Source organism: Budorcas taxicolor, chromosome 2 (assembly GCF_023091745.1).
Source record: "Budorcas taxicolor isolate Tak-1 chromosome 2, Takin1.1, whole genome shotgun sequence".
NCBI lineage: Eukaryota > Metazoa > Chordata > Mammalia > Artiodactyla > Bovidae > Budorcas > Budorcas taxicolor.
The window spans coordinates 20,413,842-20,428,215 of NC_068911.1; the positions used below are offsets into that span (position 1 = coordinate 20,413,842).

A 14,374-nucleotide genomic window follows, 5' to 3' on the forward strand; every position below is an offset into this window, starting at 1 on the left:
GATGGGAAAGATCTTCCTCTCCCTAAGGGCTTGCTCTGCTCTCCTCACTGACTTTTCTGCAATAAATATGACCTCCTCTCATGGTATCCCTGTGTCTAGCAACAATCTGTGCTTGACACAGCCAGCTCCCAGGCTACCATCCTAAACAAAGCTCTAACTTCACATCCTTACCATATTATGCCTGTCCAGAGTCCTCCTCTCTCCAAGCTGAGCCCACTTCTTTGTTTCTTTGATGTTGGGATATACTCAGTATGTTCAAGGTCTCAGTCTTTCAACTCTCTTCAAACTGGCCTCCCTTAGGCTTATTCACCATCAAGGTGACCCTCAAATACCAACGTCTACTCTGACCTGACACCTGTGCTCAGTGGCACATCTTCAACCGCCTGCTGGGCACCGTCACTTGAATGCCCCTTCGTCACTTCTAACCGGAAAAACCAAGCACGATATTGCCCTTCAATCTCATGGGGCTCAGAGGCAGTGTCTTTGCTCTCCTAGTCACACAAACTTGAGACCCTGGTTTTCAACTTGTTAAAATTGCAGTCCATTCCCTTGTTCCTTAGGCTCCATCCTCAGATCTCACCCACAATTTCTTTGCAACTGCTGTCCTCCTTTGAGAGAGCTGCTGCTGTTGCCACCATGACACACCCACCTTTACCACCCTCATTTTAGGAGAGTGGAAAGGAAAAATTTTTAACAAAAGGAAGTAGAGTCGCTCAGTCATGTCTGACTCTTGTGACTCCATGAATTATAGCCCACCAGGTTCCTCTGTCCATGGAATTCTCCAGGCAAGAATACTGGAGTGGGTTGCCAGTCCCTTCTCCAGGGGATCTTCTCGACCCAGGGACTGAACCCGGGGCTGCTGCATTGCAAGCAAACTCTTTACTGTCTGAGCCACCAAAAGGAAAGTATTCTTCAATAAGCATCTGCAACAAATTCTTTCCTGTTCCCTTTTCCTCTGTTAATTCACTGAAACATCCAAGATAGCCATTTTCAACTCTTTTCCTCACTTCTGACATCTAACCTAGGCAACTTTTCTCTCAAATCTCTAAGTTGTTCTTTCCTAAAAATCCACATTATTTTTGCCTACCTAATAAAATCTTTTCTTAAAAAGGTAGTGTGATACATCCTCTCCCCAAACCATTCCTCCATTCGGCATCACTTCAGAAACCATCTGAGCTCCAAATGTGGCAGCTTTCCCTTGACCAATCATATAAAAAGGCCCTTAGCCCTTGGCTAAGTTACCAGTGACACTCCTCCTAACCTCCAGGGTCAAATCCATACCAGGACAATCACTTGTTCCATTTCTCCTGATATCTTTCCTTAAATGCCATTTTTTGCCCCTGGACTTTGTCTTTGGTCTATCACTCTAAGCCTCTAGTCAACCCCTCCTTTTTTTTAACTTTTAAAATTTTTTGGCCACACCATGCAGCTTGCAGGACCTTAGTTCCCCAACCAGAGAACCTAGGCCCATGGCCGTGAAAGCGCAGAGTCCTAACCGCTGGACCGGCAGGGAATTCCCTCCACAACCTATTTTTGAAGCTGTACTACCATTAATGTCTAATTAATTACACTTATTATCTCTAGCCCTACCTTTTATAAGCTCCACACCCAGATTTTTTTTTTACTAGTTACTGGATATCACCACATGATTTTCATAGCAACTTTGAACTCAGCAACCTTCTCTATCCAACCTATTATGTATTTCCTATCTCAAATAATGGCAGTTACTGGTTTCTTGTCTCTCAGCTCCAAATTCACCCTTGTTGACTGCTCTCTGAAACTGTATCTGGACTCTACATTTTCTTCCTTTGCCAACTGGCACTGAGGTTTTATCAGCAAGGGGCACTGGAGAGACGCTGCAGGCAGAAGTTTTGCCTACTTGCTCTTGGAGGCTTTGGCAGTGCTTCCAGCTTCTCCTGTGCCCTACCCTCGCAGTTCAGGGTGGTGAGCTTCTCCCGAGGCCAGCTTCTCCTACCATTCCCAAATACCTCCAAGCAGCTCTGTAGCAGTGTCTATGGTGACACAGCCCTCCATGAGAAGCTTGTCCCAGTGCCCTAGAAGGGTAATTGCCAGCAAGTCCCAACAACACAGCATCCCAGCAACTTCTCTTGCCATTCAGTGAGTCATGCGGGAGGCAGGGCCTTGTCCTCATAGGAACAGACACATATTCTGGATATGGATTTTTTTTTCCCCCCTTACCATCCATGGTCTCACAGAGGCCTTATCCATCATTCCTCACAGCACTGTCTGGTCAAGAACTCATTTCATAGCAAAGAAAAGAGTAATAATGCGCTTAACTGGTCTTACCACAGATATCCAAAAGTAGCTAGCCAAACTGAAAGGTAGAAGTGGTTACTGAAGACTCAGGTACAAAGCAAACTGAGAGACAACACCCTAAAAGGATGCAGCAAGAATCCAAAAGTGAAAGCAGAAGCGGCTTCTCTCACCATTCACCTAATTAGCAACAATTCTGCGTGTTACCTATCGCTCATCTATCTGTTAGCTGTACAGGCCATTTTCTTCTTTCTCTTCGCTTTTTGCATTTTTAAGCTGCTGAAAGTTGACTTTTACAATTTAGTCTCTAGGTTACTTCTTGTATCAGCTATTCATATATTCTTAGGAGGTCCTGTTATTATCTCTTCCTAGCCAATCCCTCATCAATCTAACAGTAATTCTTTACATCTGTATTAAACTTCGCCTGTTCAAATTACTATATGGTCCCTCTCCTCCATCTGAACTTAGACTAAACCAGTAACACTACCACCTACAAAACTGTCCAGACAAGAAGGCTGGGAATTATCTTTTACCATACCCTTGTGCTCATCCTCTCTAACAAACTGGTTCAAACAAATTATCAACTTTTACTGATTCTGATCCCTATATCTCCACTGAATTAAGATTCTCCCCACCAACTGTCTTATCTAAGAGCTATGAAAATTCTCACCAGCTACAGCAACAAAATCTCTAACTGGTTTGCTATGCTTAGTAACTTTTAGTCTTCCTTCGCTGCCAATGTTTTCTGTCCCAAGATTTTCAATCTACAGCCATGATTATTTTTCTAAAACATAAATCCAAATCATTCCATTCTCCTGCTTACAATTCTTTAATCTCTTATTTTCAGAATAAAGCTCAGACACCCAAGTGCCATATGATTTAGCCCTCACCTCGTTTTCTAGCAAATCCACCTAGGAACAGCTTTTACTAACAGCACATTCCCACCACCACAGTCAGTTTCTATCTATTCTTCAACTACAGGGAACTACTTGCCATTTCTCCAATATGGCTTCAGATGCTTCTGTCACTGTATCTGGGCCTTTGTAAAAAGTGTTCCCTAAATTAAGAAAGGCTGTCTCACCCAACCTGGATAACTTATTCTTGACAGGACTAAATCTGCAGTAACCAAAGACCAGCAGTACCATTAGCTTAGATTTGCACAGTGATTTACACTTTAAAAGGCACACCAAATCGCATAATCCCCACATTCTAATGTACGCCAAAGAGAATAGAACACTGAAGCAGAAACCCAGAGCTCCCTCTCCTGGTTGAGGTCAATGCTCTTTCAGTTGGATTATGTCACAGGTGAGTCTCCCTATCAATGATGAATATGAAACTCAAGCTGATTTAATTTTTTCTCACCTCCAGAAAGGTCCATCTTATTGCTCTGTACATTTTCTTCTGGCGAGTCTCTCTGAAAAAGAAAAAATTAGCTTGTCAGTTGACCTTAGCTTGCAAACAAAAATAAAAGTGAAGCATTTTACTTTATTTATTTGTGAAATTTAAGTGGACCATAAAACCTCATTTTTCATTGCCTCACATGATAAAAAATAATAAAAGAAAATATGTGATCAGTATTTTTAGCTGTAACTATAAAAATAAATAATTCATGGAAAATTTTATTCTAACCTCAGCATATTCATAGCGACTCAGAGAACAATTAAAGAAAACAAAAAAATGAAATTAGGGTAAGTTTATGAACCACCATTAAAAGGGGAGGAGGTTGCTAAGAAAACATACTTACCGAAAAACTGATATTTGAAAACTGTTTAACAAATGGATTTATCCATGCTTCTTCTTGTTTGTTTCCACCTTTCATCATTCCCTTTGTAAAATAAAAGAGCAGAAAGATGCCATGGCCATCTCTATTTATCTGGGTATAGTGATGGATTAATTAAACTTCAAGACAACTCCCAACTCTCATTTTTAGCCAAAAATTTCTCCTCCAACCAACTCTTCTCACAGAGTTGTTAATAATTAAAAATCAACTTATTTGATTTTCAACTTCCTTTGCTCCAGTCCTCTGGTATAGCTGTAATGCACAGAGAAATCTCTAAGGGCAAGCAGTCAGAAGGAAAAGACAGAAGCAAAGGGCCTTGATGACTCACAGAAGGTAAACAGGTCCTCTGGATAATGGAGAACTGTTCATCAGACAGTTTCCAATATACAAGTGGACTGTGTTCTAAAAAATTAATTATAATTTGGATTTGTAGAATTCTCACACCAAAGCAAAGTAAAAATAGTCACTAGGCTCTCAGGTTAGTCCAAAGAAACCAATTAAAACCATAATTTAATTATGCTATGTGCACTGTACTGAAAAAACACCATATGTTTCCATACGAAAGAGTATTTTAAAATTCCAATTTCTGTTGCCAAGAACACAATATCCCCAGCAGCAACTAAAGCTGGGATTCTTCCTACTTGGTGTTGGCTTTCCGTGGCTGGTTGGGGTATAAGGTACGGAAACCACTTGGAAACATCAGCCGAGAGAACAAACGGCCCACGATTAGCAGCCTGGTAGACAGGGAGGCTGGAAGCCACAGAGACCAAGGCCGCCCATAAATGATCACAGAACCATTCTCAGTTTGCTGCCATAACTTCCCTAGCCCGTTGCTACTACCTGTTCCTTCTGACTGTGGGACAGAACACAGCTTCGTAATTTCCCCTTGAAAGCAGGTCTCTGAAGCAAGCATCTAACCCTTTCCAAGGTTTCTGAAGTTGACTTTGATTCCTTTTCCTCTTTTACCCCCACCCCAAACTTAACTGGTTGCTAAAATCTGTCTCTTTAATCCCAAATGTCTCTCAAATCAGTCCCTTCTACTAAATATTTATTTCTGCTTCCCAATTCAGGCCGTCCTTTCTAACCTGAATGAATGCAGAAGTTTCCTAAATGAGATCATTAACTTTGCTCTTTCTTCCAATTTTAAAAACCAAACTGATGCTGCCTTTTATTCAGTTTGATTGGCTCCATACATTATGCTAAATAAAGTTCAAATTATCTGGCATGCTACTGAAAACACTTTAGTATCTGCCCCTAATCTAACTGTGGAGTAGACTGTCACCTCTTCCCCCCAACAGTCTGTATTTCAGGCTACCACTTTTCCTAACACATCCCACTCCCAGGCATCTTCGAAACTCAAGCTAACAATCCTTAGAGCACTCCTCACACCCCCATTCGAAACCCTGAGCTCCCTTGAAGTATGCGCTTATCCTAGTGTTTTTGAACCCCCAGCACTAAGCACAGTACCTGGCACACAGCAGAGGCTAAATAAATATTTGCAGTTGCTTTCTAAAAGATTTTTACTAGTAGAAACAAAGGAGAAAGAGTAAAAAGGCTACACACCCTTTCCCTTCTCCTTTTTTTGCCACTCAGACCCTGTAAGGAAAGACAAAGTCACAAAACAGCATGGTCCAGTGGGAAGAACACAGGGTTTGGAACTGGAAGACCTAAACTTAAATCCTTGCTCTGTCACTAGTTATGCAACTTGGGGCAAGCCACCACCTTTTCCAGTTTCAAACTCCTTATCAGTATTCTATCTCAGAAAGTTATGAGGATCAAATGATTTATGTAAAATACGGGAAAATGATTCATACACTATATGGTGAGGCAACAGGCAATTGCAGCCCAATGAAGAAAAGTCTTCAAAATGAAAATGACAGGTCCTAGACTTAGAGCCCCAGGCTCAAAAGGGAGGGACCCTGGCCATGGGCTACTGGTATCTGACTTCTGAGGTCCCTCAAAAAGAATTCATTCTCAAACAGGTTGGAAAGGATGTATCAAAATCACCTGGGGGGACTAAGCACATATTTTGAAAATGAGCCCCAAGAAAATCTGACACTAGTCTTCTCAAACTTGGCTCTGCATCAGAAACACTTGGCGAGCTTGTTGAGAACAAGAAATTTGGCTCAATTTCCAAAACAACAGTAGGCCTAGGGTACAGGAAATTACACTTTTAACAAAGGCCTTACAATTCTGATGCAGAGCCAGGTCTGGAATAAGGTTTGTCTACATATAAAAGCAAAACCAAGCGCTCTACTCATTCCTAGAGATTTCAGTCCCAGGACCTTACTGAGTAGAGAAGGGACGAAGATGGGGGATGAATAAGGAGCACGGAAACTCTGGGTAACTCGGAGGCTCGGGGCTCCAGGCGAGGCGGTGGAATGGGAGATGGACTGGCAGTGGGACAGGAGGCGTCAGCATGTAGGTCTGCCCTTCTCTTCATCCTCCCCACTGCAGGCACCATCCTGGGGTGAGGGGCTGTCCCAGGTAGCACTGGTGGAAGGGGAGGAGGCGAGAGATGCCAAGCTGTAGCCGTGGGGAGAAAGGACCTTCCTGTGGTCCTAGGTCTCTCTAGGTGGCTGCCCACACAGGAAGCTCTACCTAAGCTGGGGACTGCCTGGACTATACTGACTGCCATAAGTGGGCAGGCAAGCACGTAATCTGTGGGGAAACTACCTTTGGAATTTAAAGTTTCAAGGGCTTTGCCCTTGAAATGTTTACCTTCGAAGACATTTTCTTTGTATATGGTGGCCAATTTAAAGATGAATTAAGCTCTTGAGATGAATTACTATTCCACATTCCAATCTCTACATCTTCTTCCTCTTCCCAGCCAGTGGGGCGATTTCCAGGCAAGGGCATATCATCACCACACCAGCCGTCTTGCATAGATTTTGGCCCTGATTGTGGATTTGTGACAAAAAGAAACACGCTACAGTCAAACAATTCTTTCCGGAGGATGAGCACTCATTAACGGGGCAGAGCGGGGGACAACCTAGAGACCCTCTTTCATTTCCCTTCCCAGGTTTGCATGGCAAAAATGTATGTTAAATACTGAGCTAAAAGCTAAACAAGAATTTATTTTTAGTAACATTTTCAATAAAACACTTCTCATGCTTTTACAAATCAGAGGGTTCCTAAACATGGGACATTGGTGGCATTCATGTTCATATTTGCTTAGGGACATGAGGATGAATGGAATTTAAAAAAATTCATCTTAATACATGTTTTTAAAGAGAATGGCCCAAAAGTACAGCATGCAGGTCAGAAGCAAAAAGTATCTCATCTCTATACTTGGTCTTTGGAATCCCTACAAGAATAGTAACAATGTCTGTCTGAATATTCAGGGTCCTTCCTGAACTCTGCTCATTATCTGTACAGTATTTAGGGACCTGTCTGGTACCTGAGCCAGACCACTTGGATATGTGTCCCCAGGACTATTCTACTCAGTCTCTTGTGTTGGATAGCATGAAAGTTGCTTGACAATTACAATAATATGTGGATACATTATCAACGTCATAAACGTTATCCAATTACTTAATTACAGTCAATGAGATCACCACTGCTATCCAACGGAAACCAGGAATTATCAGTAACTTACCAGATTTGCTTAATGTTTGTGGACCAACAGAGCTGGAGCCCCACGTGGATGTGCTGGATGCCGCAGCAATGGGTTCGCCCCAGCTAGGCCCACTGTCTACGGGTTTACCCCAGGCTGAAGTACCATTATCCACAGTTGTGGCTGGAGTTGAAGTCTCCCCCCAGGGCTCACCCCAGCCTTTAGAAAGTGTGGGAAAAGAAGTCATCAGCAGGTTGAAGGGGTAATAAGGAATACTTAGGGAACAAAAGAAGACCTTCACATTAGTGTATTAAATAATGATGCTGTGATGGGCAAAAACGATGGCCTCTGTTTTAGGTAAGAAGACAAATAATTTTCCATTATTATAATCTAACTATAATTTTTTTTCACCTCTTCTTTCAGAATTGCCTTCAAGGTGCACAGCAGATTCTTTTGAATAATCTTAATTATGGTAAGTCATCCTCCTTTGAGGATGAATTTAATTCCTAGAAAAGCCAAGTCATTCTGAGTCAAACCTAGTCAAGCAGGTGATCAAGCTGGCTAACAGAATATGTATAAAACTTTTATTATAACTACAACCTTTCAACATCACTGTTCTGGAAAATGTAGTTTAATATAAGACTAATGATAGGTAGGCATCCTACTTGTATACGCTGGACAACGCTTCTTAAAATTTATTAGGCTGTCCAAAGCCAACCATAATCAACAAAGGCTAAGCTAAGCCATAAATACATTGTTTTAAAAGAACCACAACAGCCTTCCCCTTAGATACATACACATTTCTTCTTAGAATTAAATCTAAATTAATAATAATACTCAGAAAAAAGAATTAGGTGCTGAAATGTTAGTTCATGAAAACACTTCTGTCTCTACATCCAACAGGATTATTATTCAATGAAACCTCCATTAAAAAGACAGCACATCTCAATGACAACTAGTGAAAAATGTCATTGTCACACGCATACACGCTGTATTCAACATGCCTACTTAAATAAATCCCTTCTATGGCCAATTATAGTATCTAGATTTTTAGAGGACTGTACTTTTAGCTACTTGTTTTATTTCTGGGGATAGTCAAATAATAAAACCAAAATGTTAACGGCTCAAGTCAGAAAAAGTGAGATGAGGAAAGTGTACAGTATTCCCACTTGACGTCCCTTTTCCAATTCTGCCGTCTATAACTTTCTGGAGAGAGAATGGAGAACGTGGGATTCACAGCCAATACTACCAAAGGCAGAGCCGTTTCCTGACAGTAACACCTTCCCCATAACCTTCTTCCCTACAAACTTCTCCTGGATTAGAGTTAAAAAAAATTGGTTTGTGTGCACATCCAAAAACAGTAAATTGAAACAAGGCTCCTGCGACTGTGAAGCACCATGAGAAACAATCAAGACTGCAGAAAACGAGAACTTACCGGAGCCACCGCTTGCCTCTTTGTTTGAGATGGTACCTGCAGACGGTAGCAACTGGTGTACCTGGGCTTGCTGGTCTGAGCGGCTGCTGCCATTTGGGACGTTTTTGTTCCACATGTTCACATTTTTGTAGTTGTATTTGCTGGGATCTCCCCAAGCTGAAGTCCCATCGTCAATCTCCATTTTGCGACGTATGGATTCTGGGGATGGCTCCTCCCAGCCTGTGGGTTCTTCCTCTTTCGCTGGGGCTGGCATAGGTCCTCCCAGCCAGCCTGTACCAGGAGGTTTGCCTGTCGCCGGCGGGATGCCCCAAGATCCGACAATGTCTTGTTGCTTGTTCCAGTCTGGAGAACTGACCGGCTTTGATGAATCTCCCCAACCTAGAGACTGATTAGACTTTGGAGGGTCTCCCCATCCCTGGGAAGGATTCGGTTTAGAAGATTCGTCCCAGCCTGATGAATTATTTGGATTAATGTTATTTCCCCATGTAAAAGAACTGGTTTTACCGAGTTCATTCCAACCAGAAACAGACCTATCACTGTCACTACCTCCTGAGCTAGACTTCTTGTTAGCCTCCCCCCAATGGTTACTCCTTGAAGTTTCTCCCCAGTTATCACTGGCAGAGACGGACCACCCTTGGTTTGACTTTTGTCCATCACCCCATCCCTGTTTGTTCTTTTGCGAATCATTCCATGCGGACTTCTCTTCTTTGCAATTCCCCCACTGATTGCTCTTGACCATTCCTGTAGCAGCAGAGTCATCTTCCCATCCCCCCTGGCAGCTTGAGCCTTTGGAATCTCCCCACCTCAAAGCAGGTTTGGGATCTCCCCACCCCGATACAGATGAGGTATCATTACTACTAGGGCTAGTCTTATCTACACATGCCCCTGAGTTACAAGTCTGTGTTGCAGAGCTTCCCCAGGCCTCTGTCCCATTGTCAGTCTTTCTCTCCCCTCTAGGTGATGTTTCAGTATCCCAGGCAGTATTCTGCTTAATAGGAGTCTGTCCCCAGCCAGAGTTGGACAGGACACGGGGGTCTAAGTCAGTTCTGTTCACAATGCTTTGGAGTAACGTGTGCTGGTCCACTTTTCTTCTCTCTCTGCTCTGATTTTCCCCAGTCACCTTCTCCTCGAGGCGTCCAGTGCTTTCTGTACTACCTTCACTCTCCACTGTACCTCCCGTTTTGGCCCACACGCTGTTTTGCTCATTCGTCTGAGATGCGGCAGAACCCTGATCCTCTTCCTCAGTAGACTTCCATCCGTTTGTAAACTTCTTACCGTTGCCATCTGCACTGTCACTGGAATGCTGATTGCTAGGCAGTTTGTTCCATTCCACGCTGGGTATATTAGTGCCAGTGTTCTGTGCAGGAGCTCCCCATCCTCTTCGACTTCCTCCAGAATTTGCACCATTTCCCCAGGATGCACTCTGGGAATTCACTGCTCCGGACTCCCACACGCCGCCTCCTTTATTTGCGTTAACTTGAAAGTTAGTGCCCACAGGCCCGTTTATGCCAGGCTGCATCAGAGTTGCATTCACAGTGTCACCATTAGCTTGGCCATTAGGGCTTGAACATTTGTCTCCAGAGTAATTAGAACCATAGGCACCCCATGTAGTACCGTAAGAGCCTCCACTTTTTGACTCTCCATTGCTAAGGTGAGAAAGGGAAGTGCCGTTTACAACCGAGGGAGCCTGTATCTGAGGATGATTCATTGTGCTCACACGCCAGGCCCCTGTATTACTAGGCAGTTCATTATTCTGTACTGAACCGGAGTTTGGTAAACTAGAGGTCATAAAGTTAGTAGTGTTATTTGGTCCAGTCATTTCAGTGGTAATATTTTGAGGTTGACCACTGAATGAAACCTTCTGTGTACCACTTACTTCAGATTCACAAGTTTCCTGAAGGCTTCCCCAGGTACCATGGGTGGAAGCACCACCCACTTTAGAGTTAATACTCTGATTGTTAGGCATCTGGCCTAAGGGACTGCACTGAATATTGATGCCAGAACTACCACTCCCTACAGGCCCTTTTAGGGCAAGTCCGTTGTTCTCTAATACTGGCCAGGCACCATGGTTGCTAGCTGAATTCAAAGTGCTTGGATTTAACCCTCCATTTGATGAAGAACTTACAGTGCCCCAAGCATTCATTCTATTGTTGCTACTTTCCGATTTGCTTTCAGGAGCATCCACAGAGGCCTGACATGTGCTTATTATGGCTCCATGGGAAAAGCCCCACGGCCCAGTGCTATTTCCGTGGCCCACATTATTGCTGCTGCTACCAACCACAAACTTGTTCTGGGATCCAAGTCCAGCGCTATTCCGAAGGCCATCATTTTCACCACCTGTGCTCCCTGAAGCCATGATAGTGATGGGTCGCTCTGATTCAGAACTGGAGGCAGAATCAGCATCCATACATTCTGAAACCAACTCCGGATCACTGCCAGGGGCTGAGGGCCATGCTTCTTTTTCAGGGGAGTCGTTCACAACAGCATTCTTACAGTTTGTACTAGAGTCACTTGTAGACGACACAGGTCCCCGCTCTGAATTTTCATAATGGGATCCTGAAGTATTGTGGTTTATATCTAGAATAAAGAAGAAACACAAAAAAATATCAAGTGTTTGGAAAAATGATGAATATATTATAAATGTGTATGGCTCCTCAACAAAATATAACGCTTGGCAATATAATTACAAGGGCACTGGTTATATCCCAGCCACCAACTTTCCATATTCAATAATTAATTCCACACAGGCAGGAAATTTGTTGCTTTGTTCATTATGTTATTCCAAGAGCATAGAGTAGTACCTGGAACATAATAGCTCCTCAATATATATGTGAATGAATGAATGAACATATCAGCAAATAAAGAATTTGGAGTCAGGAAGAACAAGGTAGAAATGATTTATTAGGACGATGGAGCAACCTAGGCTTGGAGGCCCAACCTCAGAAAGAAAGGGGCTGGGATGCAAATGGGAAATGACAAGTGGACAGGCCAAACTTGGTGAAATGTACTGGAAATATATTAGGAATCCTTTTTTATCCACATGTTTTTAGAATAGCTATTTCACACAACTGTTTTGGGTAGTATAACAAGTTTGTAAGAATTATAAAGCCTTTTCCATTATATTTGCATTTCATTAGTGTTCAAATTCAATCTGAAAAATACAGCACACAAGTAGAAATATTGCCTTCATAAAAATGTGTTAAGAGTCATGTTTATTAGAAGACAACAAAAAACAGTTGATATGCTAAAGATCAAAGTATGATTAAAAATTCAACTGCTGACATTGAAGACATGAATGATTAGTCATATAATCCTATAAACTTAAGACTTATTGGTATGTATTATCATCTAGTTATTTTATTGCTTATAATATTTTCCCAAATACATCACTCTCATTCAGTTTAAAAATCTGGTTAAGTTAGGAATCTTCAGAGATAAGATGTGGGCATTTAGACTGTCCTCAGGGGGTTGTTCATATTGTAGTTCTTTACTACAGTAGTTATCAGAATCATATTTAGTGTTTTTAAGTAATACATAAGCTTAAGTCATGTCCCAGATATAATGAACCAAACACTAGGTGCTATAAGCCCAGAAAGTAAAATATCACTCATTGTGCAGCTATAGTGAAATGAAAGTCACTCAGTTGTGTCCGACTCTTTGCAACCCCATGGACTGTAACCTTGCCAGGTTCCTTTGTCCATGGACTTCTCCAGGCCAAAATACTGGAGTGGGTAGTCGTTCCCTTCTCCAGGGGATCTTTCCAACCCACGGGACGAATCCAGGCCTTTTGCATTGCAGGGGGATTCTTTACTGTCTGAGGAACCAGAAAAGCCCATGAGGGTATTGCTGATATGGAAAATCAGATTCAACATGCATCATTATTTCTGAAAGTATAATTGCTAAGCAGCAAAAGGTGAAGAGCTAGAACAAGTAGCAAAAAACAAGGGAGGGGGGGAACTAAACAGAGACCAAAAACGTATACATAACTCATTAAATATATATATTTTCTTAGAAGTTCTCTAAGTGCTTCTGACTTCCACTCTCTAACTAAAAATTACTTGGCAGTTCGAAGCTTCCAAGGAAAGCCTTTCATCTTTCAGTGCCCACGAGGAGGATTTTTCTCAGGAAATAAAGGACACAAAAACATCAGTCTCACTAACAAACAGTGCTTGCACTGCTGGCAATATCATTCAGCATGCTGGAGCACAAGCTTTATGTGGAATGCTGTCACTGAATCCTTGAAACAGCCCTAGAGTAGGCATTACCTTCCCTTTACAGATGAAGAAATGGAGGCTCAAGGGCTGTAGAAAATAAGGTGAGAAAATCAGAATTCATCCTGAAGTAAAAAAGCAGCGTGGCTCAGAACATAGCTGGGACTCTAGAGACACCCAGACTGAAGTCTGTGTAGCAGCTGTATGACCAAACTAGTAGGATGGGAACATACACAGTACATACGGACGTCTTTACCTGGTTGTTGGTTAACCTAGTTTCATACGTAAAGTATGCAGCTCACTGCTGGCTTCAAATAAGTGCTCTATGAAGGGCAGTTTGGTGCAGTGATGCAGAGTAAAACTCTCGAAGCCAGCCTGCTTGGGTTTAAAAGTCGCTCTGTTATCTACCAGCTGTGTGACTACAGGTAAGACCCTCAAATCTTCCTGTGCCTTGGACTCTTCATCTATAAAGTGGGAATAGTAATAGTAGTTACCTCACAGAGTTGCAAGGATTAAATGATTGCTAACTAAAATTGCTTTGAACTGTATCTGATTCAGATACAAATGAGGGCCATTATTTTTTCACTAATTAATGTATATCAGTGATTATCGTAATTTTCAGTCCTATCTGCAAAGTTATTCATTCTACCATACCTCTCTCATAAAGAGCAAAGTTAGAAACCATACACCAACGTGCTTACTTTAAATCTCTACTTAGATATCTCAAAAAGGTTGTTAACTCCTAGATTATACCTCCACAGGTGCCTCCTCTCCAGGGAAAAAGCAAGCCTGCTTCTTTTCCAGTTTTCTTCATCTTGGTTAGTTTTCTAAAACCTAAGATTTACCCTTGATTCTTTCCTGTGAATAGCAAATCCAGAACATCAGCAAGTCCCAAACCTTCCACTTTTCTCCAAATCTAAAACAGTCAAGCCATGGTCTGTAACAAAAGTACTTCTGATCTATTATTTGCGTGCGTGTATGTTGCCACTTCCCAACAGGAATAAGAAAACAAGACTGAGAAAGACAGACAAAACTACCCAAGTTGAAAACAAAGGAGTGGACCTGGGATTTAACAGTGAAACATAATCAGCATTCCCCTAACAACAGGGAAAAGACAG

General features: G+C 42.2%; 1 protein-coding gene across 1 annotated transcript in view; it reads right to left on the bottom strand.

Moving 5' to 3' along the window:
- Positions 1-14,374, bottom strand: part of TNRC6A (trinucleotide repeat containing adaptor 6A) — a 95,527-nt gene that overhangs the window by 21,552 nt on the left and 59,601 nt on the right. The window contains exons 6-11 of the mRNA XM_052652139.1: positions 9,046-11,622; positions 7,653-7,829; positions 6,776-6,951; positions 5,618-5,650; positions 4,019-4,099; positions 3,637-3,688 (exon numbers count right to left, since the gene is read on the bottom strand). Of these exons, the coding sequence (XP_052508099.1) occupies positions 3,637-3,688; positions 4,019-4,099; positions 5,618-5,650; positions 6,776-6,951; positions 7,653-7,829; positions 9,046-11,622 (3,096 nt within the window). The remainder of the gene's footprint in view (positions 1-3,636; positions 3,689-4,018; positions 4,100-5,617; positions 5,651-6,775; positions 6,952-7,652; positions 7,830-9,045; positions 11,623-14,374) is intronic.